Source organism: Apodemus sylvaticus, chromosome 14, assembly GCF_947179515.1.
Source record: "Apodemus sylvaticus chromosome 14, mApoSyl1.1, whole genome shotgun sequence".
NCBI classification, from domain to species: Eukaryota; Metazoa; Chordata; class Mammalia; order Rodentia; family Muridae; genus Apodemus; species Apodemus sylvaticus.
Window position 1 is genome coordinate 42,856,748 of NC_067485.1, and position 14,620 is coordinate 42,871,367.

Here is a 14,620-nt window from a genome sequence, read left to right on the forward strand (position 1 = left end):
CTTATCTGGGGAATGAGAAGGCTGAACGCCAAGTTCTGAAACATTCTAAGATTCCCCTTTTACCTATTTGTGAATATTGATAACAAATTATTCAGATGAACAACAACATGATAGAAGACATCAGAGACATCAAACAATAGTGGCATTTTTAAGTCTTCACTTTGGCATTACACCTTGGAGCCCACAAACCACCCCTCCCCATCCTCAGAGAGAAGGAGAAGTGTGAAGTCCTGGGCCTAGAGGGTTAGAAAGAGACATAATCTCAGGCATGGTAAATGAGAATCAGGAAATGCTTTTACCATCAAATTCCAGTGTCCTCCGGAAGCCCAGGCGGAACTCTGTACCTACTCTGTCTTTGCTATGAGACCAGAATATGAATCTCACCTGGATACCTCTAATATTTAAATGGCATGCTCCTCCTCTTCCCCCTCCTCCCCCTCCTCCCCCACACCATCATCACCATCATCACCATCATCATCACCATCATCATCATCATCATCATACTTTTTAGGCAGGGTCTGTCTGTAGTTTAAGCCAACCTTAGACTCATTGTCAATCCTCCTGCCTCAGCCTTCTGAGTCTAGGGTTTCTGATTGTGAGCCATCACACCCAGCTGAAAGTATTAGCAACCAGCTTAACGTATTAGATAATTAAAATGAGAGTCAAGTATTAGTGAGATTTTGTTTTAAGAAAACAGAATGGACTGGGCAGATTTGCACAAGCATCAGTGTTAATCGTCTCCTTCTGCACGCCAGCAATAACCATCCTGAGTAGGGAAGTCTCAGTATGAACTGTCATACTTGACTTACAGAGATTTTCCTGTTGCACAAACACACAATCAACCTCAACTTTTAGGGTTAAGCAATTTTGTTTTGACAGCTCATTTGTCTGTTCTGAAAACATAAAAAAAAAAAAAAATATCTACTTCAAGAGCAGGCTAAACTCAGAAGACAATTCTAGACTGAAATTCGTGACTGACTTCCTAATGCTTTCCTGGAGATCTTGGACATGTGAAGGCTTGCCCTTTGGAGTCGGGTGATTCGGGTCCAAAGCTCATGGATTGCGGAGGCCTGCGACTTGCTGAAGTGTTAACTAGAACAGGGGCCTTCTGGAAGGAGCCTAGTCACTCAGCCTGGTACTTAAACCGATAAGCCTCCTCTGCCGCTGTGGAATCATCTGGGCTCAGATTAAGAGGCATCAAAACTAAAAATTTTAATAACCTCTGTTATAGTGGGTTTCTAACGTTGCCAAGCACTGTGGTGAGTCAAAGCAGAAATAGCGGAACAGTTCCATGGGTGAACATTTTATGTGCTGTGTGCGCATATGTCTGTGTGTGCATGTTGAAGAGCTAACTGAGGCTTAGTGGCCAGACTAGACTTTCTGAATCCTCTGCAGTCCAGGCCAGCTCATGTCTGTTAGGAGGTGCAATGTGCTACATGGCAGCTCATGTGGTTCCTATTGAGTGTCCCTTTGTCCAGGTGTTTCCCATTTCTACTACTAAATCTTTCAAGCTGACAGGTTGACATTGACAATGGGTACCTGTTACTTGTGTGTTTAAGAGTTACTTTGGGGAATCTTTAGCCTTATCTTCATATTCTTTCCATTTCCTTTCAAAGACAGAAATAGGATCCCAGTTGGCCCTATCGGCACAGCCTCACAGGTGTCCCCCACCCCCACCCCTGCCAAACCCCCAATTCAAGTTAAAAGGCTTCTCTGCCCTTTGCTGTCCATAGTGAGGTGAAGCTGACAGTGGCCTCGTTCTTGTCTGACCGAATCGTGGATGAGATCCTGGATTCTCTCTCCAACAGCCATCGGAAGCTGGTGAGTTCCACTGTGAGGAGCTAAACTTTCTCTTTTGGGTTCTGGGAAAGGGTGTGATTTCCTTTCTGTCTTCTCTGCAGCAGGATGGGTGGAGAGCCTGCCATTCCTCCTTCCTCTTCTCCTGCTTCTCACCATCCTGGGATGCATGAGAACTGAATGACCAGGGGTGGGAGTGAACATTTGTAGAAATCTTGTCCCGTTTTAATAAAGGCCAAAGGTTTGGGTAGATGATGTTAAGACTGGTGTCTAACACGAACATTTTTAGTTGTATACTATACATGTGATCATAATATGCTTTGATAGGATTATTTCAGAATGGATTTGGGGTTTTGAGACTGGTCTTATTTTTAGCTCAGACGGCTCTTAAGGCAATCCTCCTGTCTCAGCTTCCTATGTTCTGTTATTACACATGTTACCCATTACTCCTTCCTCAGAATAGATTATCTCTTATGTTTATGTTAGCTATAGATAAATAGAAGATAGATAGATAGATAGATAGATAGATGGACAGACAGACAGACAGACAGACAGCCCACCCACACATTCTCAATTCTAGACAGCCCAGGACGATCCTGAATTCCTCACTCTCCTGCCTCCCCCCCTCCAGAATGTGTGCTGCAATACCCAACTGAGACTATTCTTTAAAATCCAAAAGACAATTTTATCTCTAGCAACAGTACTCCAGATGTTGCCCGGGGACCCCACTGGCCCAGTAACACATTACCAGTCTGAACATTCATTAGTTAAGAAACCAGCAGGGGCTACTGAGAAGTTTCTAGACCAATTCCACAGAAGCACAATATTTATTTAAGCACATGTTTATTCTTTTCTAAATTCTTCTCCATTGTATGTTACCAACATGCAGCCTGTGCCAGATTGGCTATATATGGAAAACACACTTCCTGCTCATCAACAAGCTGTTCTCTCCCCTCCTGGCCGCCAGGAGGAACTTCATAGTGTAGAGTCAGCGAAGGAGCGTGCTCTTTTAAAATTTGTTTAAAGACATGATCTCACTGTGTAGCCCTGGCTGGCCTGGAACATGCTATTTTTAGAAACATGTTACTGACGTCCCATGGGTCCAGGACGCTGCCAATCCTAGATGATGCTATGGCCGGACTCGGCCTTCATAGGAAGTTTGAAATGTTCACTTTTTTGCCTCTTATTAAGAATGTACTCAGAGTATTGTTTCCCTTCTTTTATGCTTGAAAAGGGTTGGTATTAATGTACCTTCTTATTTACTTCCTCATTACTGTAACAAAATCGTTGACAAAGACAACTTAGGTATGTATAGGTTTATTTTGTCTCATGATTGGAGGGTGCAGTCCATCCCCGTATGGTTGACACAACAGCAGGAGCTGAGACAGTGGGTCACATTGTAGCCACCGACAGGAAGCAGGGAGAGATAGCCATGGATGACGCTCCCCTTTCTCTTCAGCCTGTGGGAGAGAGACACCCATCTGCAGGGCAAGCCTCCCCGGTTCAGTCACAGCGAAGCCCAGGTGTGATTCCTGGGTGGTCCTGATCATGAGCACAAATCGCACCCTCCTGTCCTGTAGCCTTGAGCTTCATTTCAGCATCAGTTCTGCTGGTCTGGGTTATGAAAACTAAGCAGTGTATTAAAACAGTGCCACTTCAGGAAGGAAGTTGGACTCACGGGATTTGCTGCCACTTCAGGAAGGAAGTCGGACTCACGAGGTTTCCTCACACTGGAGTTCAAGGAAGTCCTGGGATTCGTGTGGATATTGTCAGCTGTTTCTTTGTCCCTTGCGGTGTCTAAGTCAAGCCAGTGCATTCCAGTCCGTACTGTTTGTGTTTCTACACTTACTATAGCATAAAAGTGGGATTAATAACTCATCAAATATGGTATCCCATACATGAAAACAATGAAAGGGAGCTTATTAAGTTTTATTTCCTTTTAGTATTTAAAAAAAACAGTGAAGTTGGAATCATTTTTTATCATCATTAGATATTGTTAATCAACTACATACACAATAAAATTCCTATTAAATAAGATAAATAAAAGGCAAACTACTTATTTTAGTCTCAATGAAGTAGTATATTCACTTATTAATTTTAAAGAAATTTTCCAAAATATATTTTTATTGGGTGTGTTTGGGTGTATCGATGTGTTGACGTGCATGTGGAGGGAGGTCAGAGAACTCCTTGGAGTCTGTTCTCTTTCCAGCATGTGGACAGTGAATGGTGGTAAGTGTGGGTTGACTAACTGGCTCTGTCTGGGCAGCAGATACTTTTACCTGCTGGAGCCATTTTGCCAGTCCTGATAATGGCACTTCAAGAGATGAGGCCAAAGCATGGGTGAGGGTCTGGGTCAGGTAGGATTAGATAGTAAAACCTGTTTTTAAAATGCTAAATTAATTAATTAATCACTTAATACATTTTCTGAGACTAGCAAGATGCTCTACAGCGCCACCTTGTGGAGAACCTCTTCGGGAATTCACTAATCAACTCTTTTTTTTCCCTGTGCTCTCTTGACGCTAGGCCAACCATTTCAGCAGGCTAAGCAAGAGCCTTCCCCAGCGGGAGGACCTAGAGGCGGAGCTGGTGGAGGAGAAGCCAGTGAAACGGGCCATACTCACGGTAGAGGATCTCACTGAGGTGGAGAGGCTGGAAGACCTAGACACTTGTATGGTAAGCCCCTACGGGTGTCCAGCCCACCCACAATGTGCTGTGGCCTTGGTTGGCTTCATTGTTTGAAAACAGACATGCATCACACGTGGAAAGAGCCATCTGGGACCATATGCAGGAAGCAGCTTCCTGTTTCCGAAAACACATGTGTTGTGCTGAAGTATAGGGAGGGGGAGGCAATCACCTCCAGGATGGACCCATTCAGGAAGACTCAAGTGACGAGTAGCCTTTCTCAGGGGCTGATGGCTCTGAGTTTCATGTTTACGTCAATGCCAGTGCTTACGTTTCTGTAAAGGCCCAACACGGGCAGTTGTGCTACGGAAGGGTTAGGGCCCTAAGTTAGGCATAAACATTGTATTAATTTGGATTGAAGGGTTACTTCTCAGATCGCAGAACATAGCATGTACCACTGATCTCTAGGAAAAAAAAATCCAGTACTTGGTCAACAACTATTAAATTTAGGTTCTGGCTGAAAGAAGAGAATGATTGAAAACTGGAAAAAAAAAAAAGCAACCTGAATTCATAAGGGTGAGTTTTTTGTTTGTTTTTTGTTTTTGGTGGCGGTGGCTGGTGTTTGCTTTGTTTTGAGACAAGGTCTTTCTTTCTTTATAGCCTAGGTTAACCTAGGACTAAATGTATCACTTAAGCTGACCTTGAAGTCATGCAATCTTCATGCCTCATGCTTGGGATTACAGATGTGGGCCACTATAATGTTCAAGCAAAGAAAGCTTGTTGTTGTTGTTGATGTTAGTGGTCTTTTGTTTTGGTTTGTTTCTGAGGCAGAGTATAACTAACCCAGGCTGACCTCTAACTCCTATATGTGGAGCATGACTGTGAATTCAGAATCCTCCTGACTCAGCTACCCAAGCACTGGGATGACCAGTGTGCTCACCATGGCCTGCTTTGATGCTCCTCAGATGTGGTGGAACACGCCTTTAATCCCAGCACTCTGGAAGCAGAGGCAGGTGGATCTCAGTGAGCTTGAGGCCAGCCTGATCTATAGATCGAGTTTCAGCCAGGGATGTTATACAGAGGAACCCCTGTCTCAAAAAACAAAAACAAGAAATCAAAACAAAAATCCAATAACAAAAACCACAAGCAATGTCAAGAAGTAGCAATTAGGGGTGCTTGCTGTTCTCCTAGAGGAATAAAATCGGCACCCAGCTCATAACCACATCAATTCTAACTCCAAGGAATCTGACACCTTTTTCTGACCTCCTTGGTTATTTACAAGTATGTCCAAGCATGGGTGTGTGTGTGTGTGCCGCACGCACGCACACACGCACACAAATAAATCTGTAAATAATATATTTGCTGTCCATAGTATCTGCAGCTTTCTCCCCAGCATCTTATGTGTGTTGAGGGTTTGAAGGGCGCAGTTCTTGTGTTACTGATTAATTGTCCCTAATATGTCACCACTTCCAATATGATACCTTTAGAAACTGCCAGGCGCTTGGGGTGGAGGTGAGAAGCCAGCTCCGGCTGCGGCTCAGGCTTGGGTTTGGTGCCATCAGCTCACTAATTGTCTCCCATTCTCCCGGTTATTTTAATGAGTGTCAGACCAGTTCAAAATCAAGAGAGACATTCCTGCTGAAGAGCCGCTCAGCTCATCTCCTGCTGTGATGCGCTTGGAGAAGAATGGGAGCAGGCTTGAATTAACTAGAACACAGCTTTTCAATGGGGTCTCCAAGGATAAAGCAGCAATTATTTCCCTCAGTACTTTCCAGCCGCACAATTCAATATATAATTTTAAGCTTTTGAATGGAGTCTAAAATGTAGTGAAAATATATTTGACCTGGTCAAGATACTATTTTTTAAAACTAATTTAAAGTAATCGCCTCATTCTGATACCAGCAGTCCGTGTGTGTGGAAGTTCAGACTAGATCTCCTGTAACCCAGGCTGGACCTTCAGCTTTTGTGAGCATGGTGATGACTTTGAATTCATGTCCCTTCTGCCCCCGTGATCTCATTGCTGCAGCCATAAGTCATCATGGGAGCTTTTTGTTGGTGCCTTTTCTCCTCGTGTGCGCTTGTGCACATGTGGGAACACACATCTGTGTAGGTGTGTGTGTGAATGGAGGCCAGAGGTCAACTCGTGGGTCATCCATCCAGAACCGTATTTTAAAACAATGTCTCCCACTGGGACTTGTTGCTTTCTGGTTCCAGGCTCTGCCTCTGCTGAGATTATACTATGCATCACTATGCTTGGCTTTTTAAATAGGTTCTGGAATTTGAACTCAGGTCTTTGTACTTTGCAGATGACTGAGCCACCTATGTCTTCAACTCCAGCAGTTATTAGTTAAATGATTTGTTTGAAAGGCTGAAAAGCACAGGCTGTGGCCAGTGTGTCTCATTTATAATCAGTCGCACTAATGTTAGCTTGCACAGGAGTTGGTCTACATCATGGTTGTTAAATTTCTCTTTGCAGGTTTATTCTGTGATAGCCTTTCCATCTGGATAACATTTTAGAACGTGGATTGGGATAGTGTAGCTACTACTCCACCCCCAGCTCCAGCCCAGGTCTTAGTTTTGTTTCTATTGCTGTTTCTATTGCTGTGAAAACACTCTGGCAAAAGGGGAGGGGCTTTAATTTTATCTCACAATAGAAACACTGTTTTTACTGTGTGTTTTGAGACTAGCTGTCTTGTAGTTCATGCTAGCCTAGAACTCCTGATCCTCCATCTCTAGTTTCTTAATGCTTGGGTTATCATTGTATATACTTTATACCTAGTAAGAAAAGGGGAGTAAAAACAGGTTTGGTTTTTGTTTTGTTTTGAGGCAAAGATTTTTGTCTTGGTCCTGAATTCAACAATATTTAAATTTTGGAAAGGATTGTCTGTAGATTCATTCAAGAATGACCTTGGTGTATGGTGAAAGGGCATAACTATCAAAAGAGAGGAAGATGGGAGGCCCTTGATGGAGACCTGTTACTTGGGTCCTGGATGAAGAAGAGTCTGGAGAGATGGCTGCTGGCCCTCAGTAAAACCCAGGAGTGCAGTGTGGTAGCGCATGCCTGTAATCCCATCATTTAGAAAGTGAAAGGTAGGTTTGGGGATTCTAGGCTAGCCTGGGCTACATGAGTCCTTGCTTCAGAATAAACAGTGAAATAAAAATAACTCAGGGGAAGAGGTAGAAATACCATTTGGTGGTCAAGTCTTACGTAATGATGAACTGTCAGAAACTCTGGTTCAAAAGTAAAGGCTAGACCCATTTCTTTATCCATGAAACATTTATTGTGTGCCAGACAGACATTCTTGGCCTCCCACAGTAGGTAAATGAAGCTTCTCACCAGGCTTGCCTCTGAAGGGCACCGTCAGAGTGCTAATTTGGGTAGATCCAGGAACTGACATGCATGTAACTTGAACTCCTGGATTCTCTTAGACACTGGAAGATGGGAGTGTACCACTGACATGAGGTCACAGAGGAAGGCCTTATTTCTGGCAGTATGCATTTCCTTTCCATTGTAAAGTCTATGAGGAGGATTTGTGATCAAGTAAGAATATGGCTGAGTCAGGAGGATCACGGCCTGTGTGGAAGACACAGGAAATTCAAGGCTGGGACAACTCAATGAGACCCAGTCTTTAAGTGAAAGCTTAAAGCAGGCTGGGGATGCAGGGGGGGTGGTAGTGTGCGTACCTATCATGTGTAAAGTCAAGTTCAGTCCCCGGTGCCACACGCATGGTGTGGACCATGAGGTGTGAACAGGGTGACTGTGGTGACTCATGGGTGTAATTGAAACATTTGGAAGGCTGAGGTGGAGGAGTTACTGTGAATTTGAGTTGTAGCCTGTGCTACATAGTAGCGACTGAGACCTCTCTTAAAAAGCATTTTTTAAATGAACATAGTATGAACATAGTATCAAGTGTCTGTTTCAATTATGCATACATATAAGAAGTGATCATGTACTTTTACCTACTTTATTTCAGGCTTCCTTAAGTAGGAGGTATGTGGAGCTGAGGAGATGGTGGAGAGAGTGAAGGTGCTTGTTGAACAAACACAGGACCTGAGTCTGACTCCCACCTAACAAAGCTAACACGGCAGTGCACTTGTGTAATCCCAGCACTGGAAACACAAGCTGAAATGTTGCGCTCCAGGTGCAGGGAGAGATTCAAAGCATATTGCAGAAGGTGATAGATAGGAAGACACTTGACATAGATATCTGGCCTCTGCACACATAGGACCCTATCTATATACATAGACCACACACTAAAAAATAATCTCTTAAATAGACTCACGGCAACTCCAGGCATTGGCTCCCTGGGCACATAGTTGTGCCCCTGCTGGAACCTGCTGTCAGGTATTACCAGTTTAAAAGTTGAGAGCAGAAGGAATGTGTTTAACTATAAAAAGCAGCTAGCGCCCTAATTAGTAGCACTTGTGGTATTCAGCCATAATTCTGACCTCTTGTTTTTCTTCATCTCAATTTATCAGATTAAAAAAAATCCTGTCTTTTATGTGCACATGCTCATTTTTGGGCTGAAGTGATTCTTCATTAATAAGGCTAGATACAGTTGGACAGTATGTTCTAAGAGAAGAGTGCTAGTTGCTATGGAAACTGGGAAGGCTACTTAGGGAGGGATGTTGTCAAGGAAGGCTTCCTGGAGGAAGGTTCTAAGCATTGTACTAGGTACACAGCTACTGGTGGTACACTGGCATTTGGAAAGGCAGCTGCTGGGGAAAAGGATGAGTAAGTAAACCTAGGAGAGAACTTCGGGAGCTTGGCAGAGGGAGGCAGTTAGAATGTTGTTCATTATAGCGTAACAAGACTGAAGGGAACGAGGCTAGCTGAGGCTGGGAAAACTGAAGCCATATTTTATCACACAGCCTTGTACGAGAGGGAGTGGGCTGGAAGAGACAGGTTTGGGCAGAGTCGGATGTCACTGATGTCCACTGAGGTGTTTTCGAGGCCCTAGTGAGCTGTTGATTTGTGGGTCATTAACGACAGGGCTGTGGGCTCCGTGGTCACCACACCCATAATTCGCGCTGCAGATATGTGCCCTAGAACAGCTTTGCCCTCTATGTTCTTTGAGACAGGCTCTTGCCTGGCCACCATGCTCAGCTTTTAAAGATTCCCTTTGGTGGCTGTAACCAAGTTCTTCATTATGTGCTTTGTGGCCGTTCACCCAAAGAACTGAAGGACCTGAAACCCTGTGAGGAGTTCCTGGATATGGAAGTCCTAAGTTTTAAAGGACTTTTAATAATAAAGGACTTTTCTGGGAACAAAAGAAACTCTACCTGTATGCACCAAGTCACTCATATTTTCTATAAACCAATAGCCTTGGAACTATGTGGGAAGTATGTTTCATAGGAAGTTTACCCAACTTTTCACTGTAACTTGGCTATAAATCTTGAGTTCATTTTAAACAAGTTCAAATCTAGAGAAAAATAGTGTACACCATCGCTGTGTTCATTGGCGAAATAGATTTTGTAAAATCATTGCCTAAGCCAGGCATGGGGGTGCATACTGAAATCCCCGGATTTAGAGGGTGGAGGCAGGAGGCTCAGAAATTCAGTCATATTTGGCTACGTATCAGGTTCCAAGGCTAACCTGTGGCTCAGGAGAAACTTTATCACACTTTTTCACTGGGGAAAAAAGAAAGGAGTGCTCTAAAATGATGAAAACAGCAGGGTATCATGTGCAGACCAATAATCACTGCGTGTGGTAGGTAGGTTGGCACAGGCCGACTGATAAGCATTTGAACTTAATAGTTTTCTTTTAAGGGTAGCCTAGGCTACGTGGTGCATTCTAGTGATACCTGCAATATAGAGTGAGACCCTGTCTCAAAGCAAAATAAAGTTGAGTCAATCAAGTAATGAGTTTATCATTTTCAGAGCCTCCATTGGAATCGAATCACAGGGGAAGGGAGGTAAACGGACTCAATATGAGTGTGATGAGAGCAAGGGAGATAGCCCAGCAAGCACAAAGACCTGAGTTCGAACCCCAACATCACATAAAAGTCCACATATGGGTACCATTGCTGGAGAGCCAGTGACAGGCTGATCCCTTGCCAGCCAACAGCCCAGATTAGTGAGCTCCAGATTCAGTGGCACAACCCTGTCTTTAAAAAAAGTTTTTAAATGAGATAGAAAACAAAGAAGACATTCAGTATTTACCTCTGGCCTACATGCGCGCGCGCGCGCGCGCGCACACACACACACACACACACACACACACACACACACACACACATAAGTACTCCCCTCTCACACACACACAAACACATATGCCACATACACACATCACAGATATAAACATCAAAGCATAGCAAATATTCTGGATTCTAGAACAGACCAGGTTTCCCAAGTTTAAGTGGTAAGGCATGTTTGCCCAAAGCACTGTTTGAGGATAGAGTTAGAATGAAGAAAATTGAGGTCTTGACCTCAGAAAAGCTTGGGACCCATGGGATTTGAGCCTTGTGGTGAGATTAGTTGGTGCCTATGGCATCCGCCCAGAATCTCCACTCACCAAGCCTGCTTGGTACCACTGTAGTTTGTTAGTTTGACTGCTCTCTCTCTCTCTCTCTCTCTCTCTCTCTCCCCTCCCTCACTCCTCCCTCTCTCCTCCTCCTTTTTTCCTCTTTCTCTCCCCTCCCCCTCCACCCCCTCCTCCTCCCTGCACAGCTGCAGGGAATAGTCAGGGAAAGTCAGTTCTCTCCTTCTACCTCATTGGCTCTGGGGATGGAGCTTGGGTCCTGAGGATTGGTGACCAAGTCTTAATAAGCCCGCTTGTACCATCTCATCGCCCACATTATTTTTTTAGGGAGTAAACTACCATAGACTTTAGCATGTTCTCTGACACTGTTGTCAGCTATTATCTTGTACCATGTTTACAGAGCTAATTTTGTGATGTCACCAAACTGTGGACTCTATTCTGGAGACGTGTGTAGAAGTGTTCCCCTAGCCCCCTTATTCTTGCCTTCCATGGTAAATGGATTCTTCTAAATTCAGTAGCTTTAATATATATTCCAGCGGTGTGATACTCGGTAGGGTTTTTCTCGTTCTTTCACAGTAATGAGAACAGATGCTGGTAGAGCTCCCGTGAGGCTGCAGTAGCAGGGATTCCTCTGCTCTTTCTCTGTACGCTCATAGGAACAGAGGACCCGTAAGTGTTAGTATATATCACGTCCCTGTGTCCATCTGTATTACCACCTACTCAAAGATACTTGCTTGGAGCCAGTGTGGTACATGCCACAAGTTCGAGGCTAGCCTCAGCTATGGAGAGAGATTAAGGCCAGACTAGGCTACAATGAGAATCCATCTTAGAAAACAACATCAAAAACTACATAGTTTCTTGAAGTCAGTACCAGATTTTTCTCTTTCTTTCTTTCTTTCTTTCTTTCTTTCTTTCTTTCTTTCTTTCTTTCTTTCTTTCTTTCTTTCTTTCTTTCTTCTTTCTTTCTTTCTTTCTGGCTCGATTTTATTTCCTCAAAAAATACCCGTAGATCTGAAAAAAAATTTAAGGAAATGAACCATTTCAACCTTAGGACAGCACTCCGTTGTGCTGCTTTGACAGCTCTGGCCAGTACTGTCCCCAGAGTGTGTCTGGGTGTCACAGTGCCAGCTCATGTTGTACGTGAAACCAGGCCGTGGTGGAGAGCTGATGACAGCAGTGCTGGGAGCTGACTTAACGGTGTCAGGGAGAAGCATGGCGCACCCTCCATCTGCTCCCCTTCCTCCTTGTGTCTCCTGATTCACTGCAGCTTTCTCAGGGTTGGTGCCTTCCTCTGCTTCCTCCTCGGGTTTAAGGAAGTCCTCCATGCTATCCAGCAGTTAACAAGGAAGGAGCTGCTGACGTAAAGACAGCCTCGGCCAAGTTGCGCTACCTCAGACTTCTGCAAGTAGGGGTGCATTAAAAACGACTTTCTACGTACACACGCGGCAGTGTCGGGCTAGACGTGTAAGGCTGTAAATCAATTAAGAACAGACTCGGCTTCCCTTTGAGCATTGACTCAGCAGACAGTTTAGTTGGGAATACTTGGGTTTTCTCATGTAGTTCATTAAACAGGGATTACCTATATCCATTTTCAAAGTGCACAGGGAAGTACAAGGTTAGCCAAGGATGTCTTAAATCAAAGAGTGAGGATTGGTATTATATCCAAAGAGACCGTCTCAGAGGACATGCAGGGTAGACTGAATGGACCCCAGTGGGACACTGAGTGCCAGAAAGAATAGCAATGGCAAAGTCTTATTATACACTGAATTAATTTTTTAGAAACCCACATGTTCGTAGTAATGCTTTAAAAATATATATATCAAGAAAGGAGTGGTCACAGGGGCTTATAAAAGAAGGGCAGCTAATAGATACAGGAAGGAGAAAGCAGTAAAAAAACAATATCCATCTTTAGAGTGCTCATTGTACTCACTAATCCAGGCAAGAATTGCCAGTAGTTGCTTAAAAATAGGCTCTCTCTGCAAGGACTAAAAGTAGCACTTCCCAGAGTGGCTGTTAATGACAGAGAGGAGTGGCACTTGACAGTGAAGCACGGAGGAAGTCCCCTCTCCAATCAAGAGACCAAGCAGCATCCTCAACCACAGTGCGCCCACATGACTGGGGATACCTTTTATGAGTGACCCAGCAGGTCACAGCACCCACTGTGTGGCACTCCTGCCTAGACATGTCCCCGTGCATCTCATTATGATGAACTGGAAGGACTGGAGCTGAGGCAGGCATATGTGACAGCCTTCAAGGCAGGCAGTATTAAGAAGAAGGCTGCACTGGGGTAGGGGAAGAGGTAGGTGGTGCTGGGTTACATAAGGGGCAAAAGTTGCATTCTTACTAAAGGGGCAATTCTTCTCTAGGTCCTGCACCTAAAGAGGAGGGGATGTTGTATGTTTGAGGATGATTGAGGGAGTCTGACACTGGCATATGCCAGCACATAGTTCAGCATCATCCATAGCTACACTGGGAGTTTGAGGCCAGCCTCGGCTACCCAAGACCCTGCCTCAAAGAAAACAAAAACAGGACTATAGCATGTGGTTGCGAACACAGTGAGCATAGACTATAGTATATGAGTTACGTACCATGTAACAGCTTTTAATTTCCTTTGATCCGATTATCATGTGTAGTTTCAGAGGAGTGTATCATTCCTGGGATGATCACATAAGGAAGAAATATAAAAATATATTAGCTTTAAATGGTTCTACCATGACAAGCTGGGTTAGCAGGTAAAGGTGCTTACTGCAAACCTGACGACCTGAGATCCATCTCCAGGCCCACATGGCAGGAGAGAACTGACTCCTGCAGGGTGACCTTTGACCCCCGTGCTATGGCATGCATGCATGCACTAGAGCATAAACGCACATGCATACACATACAAATAAATGCAATAAATAGTTCCAACAAAATCTGCGTGTGTAAAGGGGAGAGGGACAGCGTAAAAGGAAGCATCGTACCCTGGAGTGACAGCATGTGGCCTGCTGAACACGAGGGGAGAGTCCTTGTACTGATCACCCCTCTTTTTATAAGACTGAAAGGATTTAAGTAGTTGGAATGGAAAGTAGATGTATACTTTTGAAGAATTTAATGTCCAAAGAAGTGGATTCCAGCTTATGAACCATGCGAGCCTGTGCAGACTTGATTATACAAGTGTGAGTCAAAACGCATAAAGTGTGGGAGTCAAGTGAATGAGTCTGACTTAAAAGTTTGTTAATTTTTTGTTGTTTTGGGGTTTGTGTCCTGTTTTTTCTTCCTCAATGCTGGACACTGAGGTTTGAATCTTGCACTTGCTAGCCAAGTGCTCACCCACCGCTCAGTGTGTGACTGAGTCCTGAAAGGATTCTTCTTCACAGTAGATTGAGCCCTCACTATCCTACTTGTGTACAGAATGCGCTTCTTGGTACCAGTGGCTGGAGTAGTAACAGTTGTGTTGGATTGAAGTAATGATTCAATTCACTCATTCATTTACCACAATTCTTCAAGGTTACCTTTTCCACCTAAAGATGTTCATTTCAATAGATGCCTGGGAAATGGGGTGGGAAGGAGGTACTCACAGCGAGCTCTTAAGCTCACCTCTAGGCAGTCTCCTATTTCAGCCTAATTTGTATGGTTTTTGTTGTTGTTGTTGTTGTTGTTGTTGTTGTTAGATGTGTTTTTAGCACAAAGCTTATGTTTCAAAAGACCCCCTGCTATATCTCTAAGCCTTCCAGGTGGGTG

The 14,620-nt window shown here is 44.1% G+C and overlaps 1 protein-coding gene across 6 annotated transcripts in view; it reads left to right on the forward strand.

The window, feature by feature from the left end:
- Carmil1 (capping protein regulator and myosin 1 linker 1) overlaps window positions 1–14,620 on the forward strand; it is a 267,034-nt gene that overhangs the window by 215,729 nt on the left and 36,685 nt on the right. For all 6 annotated transcript variants that reach the window (XM_052156906.1, XM_052156907.1, XM_052156909.1 and 3 more), the window contains exons 28-29: window positions 1,734–1,821; window positions 4,321–4,470. In XM_052156906.1, the coding sequence (XP_052012866.1) occupies window positions 1,734–1,821; window positions 4,321–4,470 (238 nt within the window). The remainder of the gene's footprint in view (window positions 1–1,733; window positions 1,822–4,320; window positions 4,471–14,620) is intronic.